The following is a 15,556-nucleotide window of genomic DNA, read 5'->3' on the forward strand; positions in this document are numbered from 1 at the left end:
GGCAGAGGGCAGCAGCGCTGACCTCCTGCGCATTGCATGCTGGGAGCCGTGCGGACGCCCTGGCAACGAGCTGAAGAGATAAACAACATCCGCCCTGCCTGTATGCGCATCGGCCGGTCCTGACTGATATCACACATCTGAAGTGCGCCTCGATCCGGATCTAAGATGGACAACCTGCCAACGGGAGAGCTGCGGTGTCTGAAAAGGTGAGAGCCGTCAGCTGTGAGCCACGGGACTGTCTGTCACCTGCCCTCGGGACGCTGTCTGTCTCTGCGGTGCGACAGACAGGTAGCGTTAGCCTGACGTTAGCTAACCTGAGTGTCGCCGAGCCAAGAAACATCGACCGGTTTCAGAGTCCGGGACTCAAGGACAGGGACAGAGACAGTCCAGTGAGGCCTGAGACACCCCAGACAGGACCGTGTGAAGAGTGACAGACAGTACAGACACCCCACAGCTGTGTAGTCCACGACCAGACGCGTTTCCTGATGTACTTCATTATCTGCTACTTACTACAATACTGCAGTTTTACTGCACTAACGTCACGTTTATTTGACAGCTTCGGTCACTCAGCTTAATTAGATACAATCAATAAGTACCTTCTGATGTAGTAATACTGATTAAGATTAAACTTTATTGATCAGCTACCTGGCAGACAAAGTATATGAACTAGTTAAACCAACTTTATCAGCTGATGAGCAGATGACTGCATCACAAGCTACTTGGTGTACTCCTACGCTGTACAAGATCAGAGTACTTCTCGTAGTTTCTGCAGGAGTCCCCACAAACAGCACAGTAATGTTCAGTGCGTTCGCTCATCGTTCAGTTACCTCACACACAGATTTTAGCCTCACGGTCACCTGGCGAGCTGCTGTCCCACCTGTGTGTTGTCCCACACAGGATTCTGATGTTGTTCAGTTCCGGTTCAGTGTAAACTGACGGAGATGTTGTGTCTCAGGGAGGCGAACCAGAACGAGCGCTCTGTCAATCACTCCTGGATCAAATGTCCTATGTTTCCAACACGCTCCCTTTGTGTCTGCATGACCCACAGGAGGGTGAAGGGCTGCACTCTGGATGTCCACCCGACTGAGAAAGCCCTGGTCGTTCGCTACGAGGTGGAGGCGACGATCCTGGGGGAGCTGGGGAGCCTGATGGTCGGACAACGCAAAGAGTGCCAGAAAATGTGAGACTTAAACCGTAAAGTCAGGACTCAGATTCTGTTCTGTCATACAGTTTCAGTTAAGGCGATTTGAAGAGTGACGCTGCTTAAAACAAGACAAACTATCATCACTGTGCCAAACAAAGTCCAGGCTTGTGAATGTTTGAAAACCAGGTGTCCTCTCACCTGACTGACTGTTTCTGCTCCCTTCAGGATTCGTCTGAAGAGCTTAAACGCCCATACAGATACGTCCTCCTTGGCCCGGAAGGTGGTGGAGGAATGTCGGCTGATCCACCCATCGAAGCTCCGAGAGGTGGAGCAGCTGCTCTTCTATTTGCAAAACCGCAAACAGTCAAACGGTACTGAATATTTCATCTCGACTCCTTTAGCAGTGACTCTGATGCGTTCACTTGTCAAAGTCATCTAAGCTGAATATTTCCTTTCACAGACAACCAGGAGAAGAAACGAATCTCACCTCGAAACTTCACGCCTTGCGTCGGAGTGGAGGTGGGAACCGAGAGGCCCGAGTGTGTCCCGAGCGCTGCGCTCCACAGTTTACTGTCCAACCTGCAGCTGCCGAGGACGTCCCACAGCCGTGAGGCTCAGCTCACTGTGTTTTGTTTCCCCTCAGCTGGACGAGGAGGCGAGCATCAGCAGGATAGATGAGTACGTTGAGCTGCTGTATGAGGACATCCAGGACAAGATCAGAGGAGCCACGCTCATCTTCCAGCTGACTCGGAACCCGGTTAACCTGGAGGAACTCGTGCAGAACGGTACCGTCCTCTGTTGAGTTCTTCAGCCTCAGATAACGAACATCACATCATGTTTGCTCACATTCAGGGTTTTGTTTGCTTTCTTTGATCACCCAATTTCAGATTTAAATCAGAGTGTTGCCGGTTGTATCCAAGGCTACAGCACAACACATTACAAACAGCACGGTCACATCCCAGTGAGGAATGAGTCAGCGATTAAGCACAGTTCATAGTGTCTGAATCTGGGAGACCATGAAGCTTCACAGCAGTCCACGTGACACACCTGGTCAGCTGAGGGTGTGCATGTGCACCGTTGGTCTCCATGCCGATACGTCTCGTCCCACCGGACTCCTGCTGTCCACGTGTTGTACTGCAGTATTTCCATCCCTTCACGTACTGCACACTGAACACTGGTGCAGCTGAGGTCGAACTACAGACCCGCCCCGCCAAATCAAGTCGGTGCTGCTTCTGTAGCCCAGTATCTCAAATGATTTGAATTTCCTTCAGGCTTTTCAGTCTGCGGCACTCGACAGCCAGCACGACGCCCTCCTGCCTGCTCCACAAAGGAAAACCACTCAGTGTAACAAACCAGCCAGGAACTGAACAAAAAACGTTCGATGACGAGGTAGTGAAACATCTTTAAATTTAATTTATATCAGCGATGAACATTAACTCTTGCCATAAAAAATCTTGTGACAGAGATATTAACTCTGCACACAATCAAAATTTGGTTTGAAGGAAGTGAAAACCAGTGGAGATTTTAATATTTGAGGAACAAATCACAAAAAATGATGAGCCAAACTTCAAAAATTCATAACTGAAAATTATTTGTGGTCGAGCTGGAAGAATTCACAAGATTCAGTGACTTTAAAAGAAGATTTCACGTGATTGTATGAGGGAAAATCCATGACCTGACTGAGCTGAGTCGGGATCGAGTACAGGATGACTCTGATGGTGAGCCGTCAGTTCCTGTTGGTGTGGCGCCTGAGCAGACTGAGCGGAGGAAGGCCTTGAGACGAGGCCGACTGCTCTGCGGGAGTCGAGCGTGAACCTTCGTGCTTGATGATTCAGAATGCATTTATTTTCTGAAAACAGTTTCCTTTTCTGGAGAAGTGAATCCAATCGCTGAGGTTGAGAAGTGCAAAGCTGAGCCATGTTGCACATTCAGACTGCAGGTTTTCTGGATGGGACTGCTCAGAAAACTGCTTGAGAAGAATCTGCTGGTTTTCATGAGCTCGTCCGCTCTGCTCGCATTTTAGGGAAAGCTCAGCTCAGCTTCAGTGGTGCTGCCCTCCGTGACGACCGGCCTGTTTCTTCTACGACAGCACGCAGCCATCAGCCTCGGCAGCCGCCGTGAGATGACGCGGCTTCATTTGTATCTGTCATAAAGTGTTGGCAGCTCACTCCGTCTGCCGCGCCGCATCAGCCGCCGCGATGTTGATAAGAGCCAAGCTGTCCTGTGAACCGAGAGGCCTGGGGTCAGCCTGGAAAGACGAGACGAGCTTCGGGACGCACGTCTTTACGTTGAGAAGCACCCATAGCTCAACATCCCCAGGAGCCTCCGCCCGTCACGTTCCCCCACACTTCTGTAAACTCACGGCCAGCTGCTCCGTCCGCTCGGTCTGCCTCCGCACGCAGACCCTTTGCTTTACGCAGCTCACTCCTGTCCGGCCTTGTGTGTGTGTGTGTGTGTGTGTGTGTGTGTGTGTGTGCACTGTGTGTCTTCTCTGATGTGCGTTTGTCTGTCTGTGGTCAGAGACGGCCCTGGGAGCCCTGGCCAGAGTTCTGAGGGAGGACTGGAAGCAGAGCGTCGACCTGGCAACAACCATCACTTGTGTCTTCTTCTGTTTCTCCAGGTAAACGGGCAGCTCGGTGGGACAAACGTGTGCAGAGGACCTTTGTTCGTGGTCCTGTGGTTTTCAATCTGGGGTTTGTCTTTTGTTTTAGCCTTCGACTTGTTCTGTTACTGAAGTTTGACACCCAGCAGTGACAAGACACTACATGGGCAGAAATGTGTGGACAGCATGGTTGAGTTTGTCTCAGTCGTGGTTCCAGCTCCTCCCACAGGTGTTGGACAGGGTTGAAGTCAGGGTTTTTTGCAGTCAGGCTCTTCCATATTAAACTGGGAAAAGCCCTGAGCCACCATAGTGAAAGTAACAAACACCAACTGTTCTCTGCGTCACTGGGACTAAGGAGCCCAAGACAGCAAAAATAGACCTGGAAGTACACCAAAGGTGTGTTCGTGTACCTGCAGCCATATAGTCTGTGTTCTGTATTAATGCACAAGCCAATTTAACCTCTCGGCCACTTTGAAACACCACTGATCCTTCATGTCAGTGGTCCCTGCTCCTCCTTTCTTCCAGTAGTCATCCAGCTTTGGCAGCGTACCTACTGCTGAAGTTTCACTCTCCAACTGGGCTTAGGAAACACTAAAATTAGCTCTCACTAGAATAATACATAAACGTCTGTCAGAGCTGATTCAGGCTGCAAGAGGACGTGTGTGTCTGAAAACTGATCGTCGCTCTTGGCTGACGTCCATCTCCCTGTTATGCTGTTTGGATTGTGAAACGGTTCAAGTTGGGCTGATTATAAGTCGGACCTGGACGTTCTGTTTGACTGAACATGTTTTGACTCTGACAGTTTACTTTGTAAACTACTTCAGGGGTGACGGATTGGGTCATTTTAATGACAGCTCCCAGCTGGAATCCCACATCTGAAAAAAGTTTTGAAAATCCACTTTTGGATAAATGGAGGTCTTTCGCTCTCTCACTCTCCATCTTAATCTTCTTTCCTCCAGTTTCTCCCAGTTCCATGGCCTGGTCACGCACTTCAAGATTGGGGCCCTGTGCATGAACATCATCGAGCATGAGCTGAAGAGGTATGACCTCTGGCAGGACGAACTGCAGAAGAAGAAGAAGGCCTATATCCTTTTCTGAGAAGTCTTTGATCCAAAAGCCAGATTTTATTAAAGAAAACACACGCTGAGTTTGTCATCTGTGTGTAACTCAGCCGTACAAACAGCGTTGTGCTCAGCTGTTGATGGTGCAGTTCAACAGGATGCTCAGTTTAATGTTTGTTTTGTAAATTTGAGCTCCTTGACTGATTTCACATGAAGAATCCTCTGAGAAGCACAACCTGAAGAAAGAACATGAGAAGTCTTTCAGGAAGTACCAGAGCCTTGTGACCAAGCAGGAGCAGCTTCTCAGAGGTACCTCACTCCGTAACAGTGTCAGACTTCTACCTGCAGTGTCCACCCGGTGAGGCCGCGTCACATCCCAGATACGGTTCACCGTCAGCGATTTCACAACAAAAGCTGTAAGACACACGGTACATGAGCAGAACGAGACGCAGCTGCGTCCGGGCGAATTCTGGGTCCAGACCTTCATGTCCGCTGACTGACACTGGATGGTCGGTTGACAGTTTAGTCTGACAGCAGGCAAGAAATCTGTTGCAGGTTTCATCATGGTCCTCATGTCGGTCGTTCTGCAGTGTGAAGCTACTGAGGAACCTTACAGCCAGTAACTCTCTGAGACTGAGAGATTCAGGTTGTTGGGGTCAGTTTGTAAGACAAGGTGAACTGGTGTGGTCTCACCCTCTTGTCTTCCCCTGCAGTTGCTCTGTGTCTGCTGCTGAACCTGGCTGAAGACCCCCAGACAGAGCTGAAGATGAGGAACAAAAACATCGTCCATATGTTGGTGAAGATCCTGGACCGGGAGGATGAGGAGCTGCTGCTGCTGGTGGTCTCCTTCCTCAAGAAGCTCTCCATCTTCCTGGAGAACAAGAATGACATGGTGAGAAGGGGTGGGGGAGGTGTGATGTGGACGCTGATGTGTTCCTGCTTCCTGTCTGTCTTCACGAGCAGCCCAGGGCCGTGGAAACGGGCTAATTATCACACACACATTCAGCTCCCGTTGCTCTAATTCACTGGAATAGTCAACATTCATCATGCGTCTGTGAGGCAGAACGAGCACAGAATCCTGCCTCAGTTTTAGTTCCAATGACTGTTGGACCAACAGATGTTGGATTTGATTTGGTTTAATGAATTAACTGCTTAGTATTTGAAATTAATTTTTAAAATCATGTTTTCCACCAACACCGTCTCATTTTGTGACGTTTGAACTGGTCTCGCTCTTTGTTCGTTCTGTAAAACCCTCCTGAGGTTATTCAGACCAAGAACTCTTACCTCTTGGAAACGCCGCTTATCAAATTTCAGTTTAAAAATTGCTTAGAAGGCCCACGTGTCCCACTGCGCCGACTCTCCTCGTCCAGCCCCACCTGGTTCCAATCTCACCCAGTTTGCGATCTTTATCAAAGCCAGGCCCTGTTAGGAACTGGTTTTATCTCCTCGTTTCCCCTTCAGTGTATCTTCAGTTCAGATTAAAGGACCCTTCAGGGGGTTTAGCCTGCGTCCAACAGGAAAATGGTGGCTTCACCACTTCCCACTTCACCACTCGGTTTAAACTGGTTCCTGCGTAAGGACGTGGATGTTTAAATAAAGAAAAGACTTAATGATGCAGGTTTTATGTCCTCAGTAGAGGTGTTGTGACTTTGTCCTCATCAGTTATGACTCCAGCTCAGGCTGACGGGTTTGTCTCCGGCTGCTGCCGCTAATGTTGGAGGTAATTGAGTCGGGCTGCAGCTGATTACGCAGCTCGACGTCTGCTCTGTGATGGTGCGACTGGAGCTCGTTTTGTACACAGTAGCAGTGAGTGTGTTTCTAACTGGGAGCAGGTTGCGTCACTGGTGAGATGGACAGGATGGAGCCCGAGTCAGCAGTCCTGGTGCCATCGGCTCAACACCTCCACCTGCCTGCAGGTCATGTGAACCATCTCCAGGTTCTGAGAAAAGGGAAAGGCCGCACCCATGCTGACTCAGTGTTTTCTCGTCTTTTTCCACACATGTTCCTGTGTTTAAACACACGGGGGTTAGTGTGTGTGAGTGTGCCATTTCGTTTCATCGTTTAATGCTAAGGTTTTGTTTTTTAAGGCCGCATGTTCCAGCAGGAAATAAACTGTACATTATTCTAACTGTAAAATACTTTTTCACAGCACAGCCAGTGACCTGCAAATAATACACATAAATACAACATAGAAAACACAAGTTGAGGTCCCACATGTGGAATTTATATGACGTTAGCTAAAGTTAAAGTTCAGTCAATAAAATGTACCTCAATTAAGTATCATTGTGGCTCCTTTCAGAGTACTAGAGTACAGAGTACAAAGTCTTGATGTCACTTCCTGTCCAGCCGACGGCTTCTTTCATCGGCCTTCCTGAGAAAGTGAAACATGTTCCTGGAGTTGCTGCTTCAGCTGGACTCCTGTGAAGTCTTTCCAGAGTGGCAGCAGGTGTAGGTGAGGTGGTAGCGTTTTGGTCGTGTGTTACTCCAGACGTTCTGTGTGTCGTCTGCAGACTGAAACGTTGGCTGTGGAGAAGCTGGCTCGGCTGCTTCCCTGCGAGCACGAGGATCTCCTCAGCACCTCCCTGCGCCTGCTGCTCAACCTCTCCTTCGACATGTCGCTGCGCAGCCAGATGGTCCAGGCAGGACTCGTTCCCAAGCTGTCCGCCCTGCTCGGTAATCTGACCGCCGACTGCCTGTTTGTGTTTGTCTTGTTTGTTTCTCTGGAGATGTTTCCTGCTTCGTCGTGTGTGTTTATGACTGCATGTGTTCTCCTGTGTGCCGCTGACGGAAGCAGACACACTCGATGGTAAACACTCATAGCCTCTGACTGGTGAAGCGTGCGGCGAGCCTGAGCAGCCGCTGGCGACCGTCAGAGCAGTGACCTCCTGAAAGCTGTGCAGCGCGTGATTGGCACGTTGTCTCATCTGTGGGGCGTGTGACTCGGTCAGAAGCATCTCTGACAGGCCTTTTGAAGCCTCTCAGAGGGAGGCTCAGGTAACAGCGCATAATTAATGTAATATATTTGTTAGAATAACATGCCAGAGTCTCTGTGCAAATGTTTTTGTAGGAGCGGGCCGGAGAGGTCTACAGAGATTTAGGCTGGCCTGTTTTTTGGGAAGTGGCGAGTGGGGGTGGCTCATTCTGGATAAGTTAACACTGAAATATTACGGCTGCTCACAGCTTTGACACCGTTGAGTTTGCTGCATGTGTGTGTTTGTGTAATTGGCTCTGTATGTGAACCGAGCTGCCATCGATCACCGACACACTCTGCAGTGTTATCTGTGTGCAGAGAGGAGGCCGCGACCCCCGAGATAAGATGAAAGAGGACTGGGATCCTCCTCGTCATCATCGCCTCCCATCCCGTCCCTCCCACCACCGGCTGAACTCAGCACAAAGGTTCCTCTTTGTCTTCAGCTTAGTTTACAGAAACTGTTTGTCGGTTAGTCGATCGAACAGGATCGGTTCACATCTTCATTCAGTCATCAGCATCATCAAGGTTCTAGCAAACAGAACTTCTTTGGACAGTTGGTCAGACAGAATGAGATGTTTGAAGGCGTCTGCTCCCAAATGTCTTTGTAAAGTCCACACGCCCAACATTTAAAATATCGAAGTGTATGCTGTCCGCACACGTGTGGGACATTGTTATCCAAAGTCCACCTAAAATAATACAATCATTATCATCATCATCAAATCAATCAGAAGCCTTGTTTCATCGTCACTCCGCCTGACTCTCGTCAGTCTGTGATGCAGCGTGCTGACTGTCATCACGTCCCTCAGTCAGACCAGGACTGAAGACTAAACCCCGAGCGGTCCCTCGCTGTCCGCCAGCCGAGCCCAGACGCCTCTTAATGTGAGCGGGTGTAATTTTACGAAGGTGAGGCGGTTTTAAATCAGGCTGGGGTGTAATTGGAGTTTAGCTCTCCCACTAACTGCCCATGAACAGTCCAGTTAATTCTTAACAGCTCCCCCTCACCTTTTTTTCCCCGTCTTTCCCCGACCCTACCAGTGTTTTGAACATTTAATGGGATCTCTCTCTTTGCCCATAAAGGATCCTCCATGTACCTACCAGCAGAGTGAGGCACCACAGAGTGTGTGTGTGTGTGTGTGTGTTGTCATCAAGTGCATTTTAAGGTACTGGTTGAGGTAAAGGAGCGTTAATGAGAAGCACATGTTCTGGCCAATGGCTGGCTGTGCTGGAAGCAGCAGAGCAGTGGAGCTTTAACTTATTAAAGGCAGTAAAATTGATGCTTCCTCCTGTTTTCCCAATTAAAGCCGGGAGCAGACTCTCATTGGCTCTCACTCCCCCCTGTGATTCCAGGGGTTCACTGAGCACATCTGGATCTAATAGTCGCCGATAAGGCTCCCTGTAAGGCCCGCGACCGAACACGGCTGGGACGGGTTTTAGCTGAAGGCTGGTGGTGCTGTACAGGAGGTCTGTCAGTGGTTCTGGTCCAATGGATAGGGTCTCTCTCAACACTTATCTTAATGAAAAGTTCCCAGGTCAAACTCTGGTCTGAACTCGGCTCCTCCTCCAGGCCTGCAGGCCTCCAGCTCTGGCCAGAGGTCAAACTCATAAAGGTCCTGGGCTCACTGACAGTCTAACACTCAATCCATTCTGTCTTTATCTCCCTCATGCTGCTGCTTAGGAATGATAAGCTCTCAAAACTGTCCTGACAGGGAGCCAGCTCGTTTTATTAGACAAATATTAAAGGGCCACTCCAGTTCCTGACTAGTTCTGCTTTTATTTGTCCACGTTTTGGTCTCTTAGATCAGTGGTTTTCAAAGTGGTGTTCAGGGATCCTCGGACCCTTAGGAGTCCATGAGGGGGTCCCAGGCTGCATTTAGCAGCTAAATAGTAGATATTTCCCTCAGATTCTTCAAGTGACACAAACACAGCTCCACATGAACCATCACATGGATGTGCTGCAGGTTTAAACAGGCCACTGCTCTGTCTGGATGAGGTTTTGTTCCACGGCCACCAAGTAGCAAAACAATTATTAATGCAGCGTTAAAATAATTCACCATGAGCGTGTCTTTCCACAAACAGTCCCAGTTCGTCTGGACCGTCCCCAGACCTCACTGTCCACAGTTTTCATTGGACCTGCCTTCTACCAGAGAAATGCTCCCAGTGTAAACTGCTCATGGTGAGGTCTGTGGATTATCCAGACCAGTAGCTGCGTCCCTGTTTCTGGACGGAGAAGAGAAGATTTCTAAATGACAAGGCTGGTGTTCTTCTATATGTTACTGTCAACAAACCACATGTGCTGAGTCAAGCCGACGCAGCCTGGTCATCTGTCCTTCTTTAGTTTGATGTTTAAAAAGCTTCAGTCGTTTCCTCAAACGACTGCTCGCTCAAGCAGCAGGAGGCAGGACATTAGCTGGGGACTACTTTCAGCAGTGGATGAATCCACTTTCTTCTTTAGTGTGTGCTTGGGACAGCAGGATGTACGCATGCGTGTTCATGGTGATGAAGGAACAACGGGTTCGCTCACTGATGTGTTTTAATGAATCTCTATGGTACAGAGGAAGGATATCACAAAGCAAGAGGGAAAATATCTTTCCCTTCAAGCAGCATGAAAAGCTTTTCTTTCTCAGCCAGCAGCCTGCTGCAGCTCCACATTTATCCTCTAAATATTGTTTTTCCTCTGGTTAGCTGCCCGTGAGACACGACAGGCTGAGAAACTGCAGTGGACCGCTGCTCATTCTGCCGTTTGACCTCCAACAGGAGTCGCTCTTAAAAAGTCCATTCAGCCAATTAATATTTTCAGAAAACACAGGGCTCTCCTAGATGTGCTCATTGGCATCCCGTGGAACGTTGCGGCACAGCCGGTCATTCATCCATTGACTTTCCTCCTCCTCGTCTGTTTGTGTTGCAGCTGACGAGGCCCAGAGGCAGCTCAGCATGTGCATTCTGTACCACATCAGCATGGACGACAGCTTCAAGTCCATGTTTGCTGACACAGACTGCATACCACAGGTAAGACTGGCTAATGTACGCCGCCAGCAGACCAAGACAGAGACGTTAGCATCGGCGGCCAAAGGCACCGGCAATTAATCCCTGAGAAGCAGAGGGAGAAACTGAGAAACCAGAAGCCTGCTGGCCTCACTGCAATGACAGCTTTGTTTTCCTCCTCCTTGTCCTTCCACTGAAAAGGTCCTTCACCCAATTTTCTATAACTTCATTTACTATTCTCTGAAGTGCCAATTTTAATTAGCACATCAGTGCAGGAGCAAAATGTTGGTCCAAACTGAGATAATGAAGCTCAAACCCCCTCGGGCTGATTTCTTTCAACTCTCGATCGTACGTTTTTTTTTTTTTGTCCTGATGGAGTTGACCCGGTCAGTCGCTCCTCTCATCATCAGCGATTAGCTAAATGCGCCTGGTGTTTGTTTGTTGAGATTGGGTGTAAATGCTGGCCAGATGTGGCGGGGAGAGTCGGCTGTTTGTTCAGAGGGTCGCGTCAGCAGCAGATCTGAACCTCGGGGTCCCCCCATCGTGGAAGGGATGCCGGCTAGCAGCATGACCAGGATGTGACCTCCAACCCCTCCTGAGGCCCTCTGAACCCCCTCACTCTTTTAAGGCTGATTCTCATCAGTTTAGATGAAGCTGAAGTGAAATGATTCAGTATTCCCTGCCAGATGTACACATGGTGCTTTTGACTGGTGGTTGGGTCACATTGGAGACATTTGGACTCTTTGGACATCTGAAGTGATCCCGTGATCTGATCACATAGCACAGATGTTGTCTCACAGCGATGTGATCATAGAGCAGTTGATTGGATTGGCGTCTCAGTGCAGTCCAACAGGACAGAACAGGTAGTGACAGGTTTGACCAGCTCACACTGGTCAGTTTGGCATGTGTATGGAGAAAAACATAAACATCATCATTTTCCATTTTCATCAAACCCATTTTGTCCCATCTAATGTCCATCGTCCATCCGTTGTCCATCTGTCCTGTTAGTAAAAAGACATTCTTCTAGACTGCTTCACCTCGTTTCCCACCTTTTATCGTCTCGCACCTATTTTGTACTTTTAAGAGCTCTCTCTTTTATCACTTTCCCAGGCTGGTGACTGACCTCCCCCCTCCCCAGCTTTTAATGGGGTCACCGTGTGGTGCTGGATGTGGGGATGTCAGCAGTGAGCAGGAGAGGAACAGGGCTGGAGGTGGGGGCTGTGTTGGCCCGACTGCAGCGTGGCACTGCGGCCCTGACTGGGCCTCTGGTGGCTGTCTGTGGTAAATAAGCAGAGGCAGGTGCCAGAGAGTCTAGACGGGGCTGATTTGGGGTCCTGGGCCCCTGGTATGTGATACCTAACCCAGGCCCGGCCCAGCCTTTCTCTCCCTCTCTCTGATTCCTGGCTCCTCACGGGGAAGCGGTGCCCCCCTGCCATCCCCACCCCCAGCTCAAAGCTTTTCCTGTTTAATGTTAAATCAGTGAGGGAGGGAGGGGGAGGGAGGGGGAGGTGTTTTGGGGGGGTTTGGGAATGTTGCCCTGCCTTCCCTTTATCTCCAACACTCTCTTCTAGTGAGTCTCTTTCTAACTCCCAAACTTCATCGTTATCATTTTCTGATTTCTTTTCCTCACCCTCCTGTGAAACTTCGCTGAGAGGCTTTAACATGATTGGAGCAGAATGCAGAGATTTAAAAATAAGGTTTTTCAAAATGATAAGTTACAGCCAGGCACATTCACTGCATGGGTCACCCTTGGTCTTCAGCAGGTTGTGATTTACTCCAAGTTCATCTGCCAAATGTTCACGGCTTCTTGGACATCATATAAACACAGCGAGCTGGTGACCATGTTGTGTGTTGCGGATTAGTTAGGCTTGAGTCTCAGTTGTGAATTAACTGACGTTTGTGACTGACAGCTGATGAAGATGGTGTTTGACTGTGGGGAGGAGAAGATGGATGTTGAGCTCATATCACTTTGCATCAACCTGGCTGCTAACAAGAGTAACGCTCAGGTCATCTGTGAAGGTACGAAGTCCAAAGGAAGGACAAACACAAGATCTGGACAAAGTCATTTTGTCCCACTCATTGTTTCCTTCCTCCCTGTTGCCCAGGTAACGGTCTGAAGATGCTGATGAAGCGTGCTGTGAGGCTGAAGGATGTTTTGGTGATGAAGACGATCAGAAACATTTCTCAGCACAGCGGACCCACCAAGAGCCTCTTCCTGGTCAGGACTCGGTCTTAAAATCAGACAGTTTGGGCCTTCCAGGTGGCTGAGTGTTTAAGATGCAGATCATGTTGCATGTGTTTGTATGTCCATCAGTACAAACAGGAAGTGCTGCAGCAGGACTGTTCATGGTGCACATTCAGCACATCGTCAAGAAGAAAACCATACAGTACAGGCTTTGTTCAATCAGCTCAGCATAGAGCTTTACTGCTGTGTAGTACCTGTGCTGTACTACTGGTGGCTATTCTGAGTATCTGACCTTTCAATGAAAATGACAAAATATTGCATGTAGTGACAATGCAATAAGATTGAAAACTGAGCAAAACCACCTGTGGTGTCAAGGAGTTAAATGAAGAGAAAAAAAGGCTAAATTCCCTAGTTGTTAGTTGGATTCTGTGTATACAAGGTCTCTCACTCTGTGTGTGTGTGTGTGTATATGTGTGTGTGTGTATAAAATCCACTAATGCAGGACCACATTGGCGACCTGGCAGCTCAGATCAATGAGGAGGAGGCCGAGGAGTTTGTGATCGAGTGTCTGGGCACTCTGGCCAATCTGAACATCCCCGACCTGGACTGGGAGCTGGTCCTAAGGGAGTACAACCTGGTGCCTTACCTGAAAGACAGACTCAAACCAGGTGTGTGTGAGGGAATGATTACAAAGATGTTCGTTTGTCATGGCAGGGAGCCCTCTGGTGGGTTGTGCTCTGATGATGAACCACTAGTGGTCCTGAACATGATGTTGTGAGACACAAAAGGTCAAAAGCTGTTTTCTAACCTTCTTTTTCCACACAGCTTTGGACGAGCAGACGTAAACCCATCCTGTCACAGAATGTATTCAGAGGCCAAATGTTTTTTCCCTGACGTCAGGTTCTGCTGAGGATGACCTCATTCTGGAGGTGGTGATCATGATTGGCACCGTGTCCATGGATGACGCTTGTGCAGCCATGTTGGCCAAGTCTGGCATCATTCCTGCTCTCATTGAGCTACTCAACGGTAAGAACCAAGTCCTGTCCTGTTGGTCCAGAGATGGGAAACAGCTGTAGCCCAGTTTCTGGTCACTCCTACACAACTGAAGCTCTGATATTAACAATAACTTCAGGAGAGTCAGAGAGAAGAGGCATGAAGAAATGTGTGATTGTAGTTGCCATGTGAAGACTTAAAAACAGACATTAAGTGGTGGCAGTGGGGACAGTTGTGTTTCGAAAATCAGGGTGTTTCAACCTGTCTCTGGAGGTCAGTGGTTACATACATAACCCTGGTTTGTAATTTGGGTCACATGACATGAGTGGGTTGCCTCTGTTAGCAGGTAGAGGGGAACGTGATGAGTGTGTCACCAAACTGTGAAAGTACAGTTCAGTGTGTGATGACATCATGCAGGTGAATTCTTGTTGTTTCCACCTCAGCCCAACAAGAGGACGATGAGTTTGTGTGTCAGATTGTCTACGTCTTCTACCAGATGGTCTTTCACAAAGCGACCAGGGACGTCATCATCCAAGACACACGTATCCTTTTCCTCTTCCCTAACCTGCTGTCGTCCCATTAGATGAGAGTATTATGAGCAGCCTTCTCTCCAGATTTCCTGTTTTCGGTCTTTAGAGTGTGTCCCCTTGGTAACTCCAAGCGCCGCCCTGTGTGCACCGCTCATCGCTGTTTATTTCCGTCTGCGTCTCCGTAGCAACCTCTGAAAGCCCTCCATTTAGTGTTTTCACTCCTCTGGGGATTCTAAGCTGCCTGTAATTAACACAGTTGTGGTCGGTGGCGGCTCGTGTCAAGTTACAAATATTCTCTCTGTCAGCATGTTGTGATTGATGCTTTTCTTTCTGTGTGAAGACTGTAACAGGAATATGTGATGTGGGAGGGAGGGGTGACCACATGGCACCTGACATCCTCTCCCTTATGTTGATTAAGGACTGACAAACGACTGATTGAGCATCGAGATGTCTCAGGGAGGGTGAAGTGTTTTCTTTCCTTGAGTCCTGATCTCAGAAGCTCTGGTGTACCTCACTGACCTGATGCACGATAGCAACGCGGAGATCCGGAAAGTCTGCGACAACACACTGGACATCATCGCTGTGAGTGTCCGGACGCTTCAGACATTTCAACACCAGTTTAGATGGTCATCGCTTTGATCAAAAGCTGCTTGATACAAAACATACAAAACAGATTGGAATTTGTAAGTCAGAGTCAAAGAGGAAATGAAAGGTGTGCATTGATTTGGTTCCTGTGACAAAGTCTCAACAACCAGTGGGGATGTGAACAGTATCAGCTAAAATCATTTAAAACACAACACTTCAGCACAGGATCTTGAGGTCAGGTGAGACAGCAGAACCTTTTCTCTCAGTTTCAAACATTCTCACCTTCTCATGATGCACTCGAGTCAAACTTGACATCGGCGATTAACTAACCAATGAATTCCTGAATCACTGAGTGAGTGACAGGTGTGGTCAGCCCGTAGTCGGTGTGTGATCACTGCCAGACCTCAGATCAGCATAATTAGCTGTAGATTATATCCAGGCAGTGTAGCGGGCCAAAGGAAGTGTTTCATTGAAATTATCAGTGAGACCTATTAAGACGTGAG

General features: G+C 48.7%; 1 protein-coding gene across 3 annotated transcripts in view; it reads left to right on the forward strand.

Annotated features, from left to right (window-relative positions):
- Nucleotides 1–15,556, forward strand: part of kifap3a (kinesin-associated protein 3a) — a 25,169-nt gene continuing 9,613 nt past the window's right edge. Inside the window, exons 1-17 of one of the 3 annotated variants that reach the window (XM_046391023.1) lie at nucleotides 1–206; nucleotides 1,049–1,180; nucleotides 1,370–1,515; nucleotides 1,605–1,663; nucleotides 1,788–1,929; nucleotides 3,665–3,764; nucleotides 4,706–4,830; nucleotides 5,018–5,116; nucleotides 5,521–5,699; nucleotides 7,318–7,480; nucleotides 10,684–10,784; nucleotides 12,671–12,779; nucleotides 12,866–12,978; nucleotides 13,448–13,613; nucleotides 13,846–13,971; nucleotides 14,382–14,480; nucleotides 14,965–15,050. In XM_046391023.1, coding sequence (XP_046246979.1) covers nucleotides 166–206; nucleotides 1,049–1,180; nucleotides 1,370–1,515; nucleotides 1,605–1,663; nucleotides 1,788–1,929; nucleotides 3,665–3,764; nucleotides 4,706–4,830; nucleotides 5,018–5,116; nucleotides 5,521–5,699; nucleotides 7,318–7,480; nucleotides 10,684–10,784; nucleotides 12,671–12,779; nucleotides 12,866–12,978; nucleotides 13,448–13,613; nucleotides 13,846–13,971; nucleotides 14,382–14,480; nucleotides 14,965–15,050 — 1,986 coding nt within the window. In that variant the 5' untranslated portion in view covers nucleotides 1–165. The remainder of the gene's footprint in view (nucleotides 207–1,048; nucleotides 1,181–1,369; nucleotides 1,516–1,604; nucleotides 1,664–1,787; nucleotides 1,930–3,664; nucleotides 3,765–4,705; nucleotides 4,831–5,017; nucleotides 5,117–5,520; nucleotides 5,700–7,317; nucleotides 7,481–10,683; nucleotides 10,785–12,670; nucleotides 12,780–12,865; nucleotides 12,979–13,447; nucleotides 13,614–13,845; nucleotides 13,972–14,381; nucleotides 14,481–14,964; nucleotides 15,051–15,556) is intronic. The other 2 variants (XM_046391022.1, XM_046391021.1) reach the window with 2 other exon arrangements.

This window comes from Scatophagus argus, chromosome 6 (genome assembly GCF_020382885.2).
Source record: "Scatophagus argus isolate fScaArg1 chromosome 6, fScaArg1.pri, whole genome shotgun sequence".
In the NCBI taxonomy this organism is placed as follows: domain Eukaryota; kingdom Metazoa; phylum Chordata; class Actinopteri; family Scatophagidae; genus Scatophagus; species Scatophagus argus.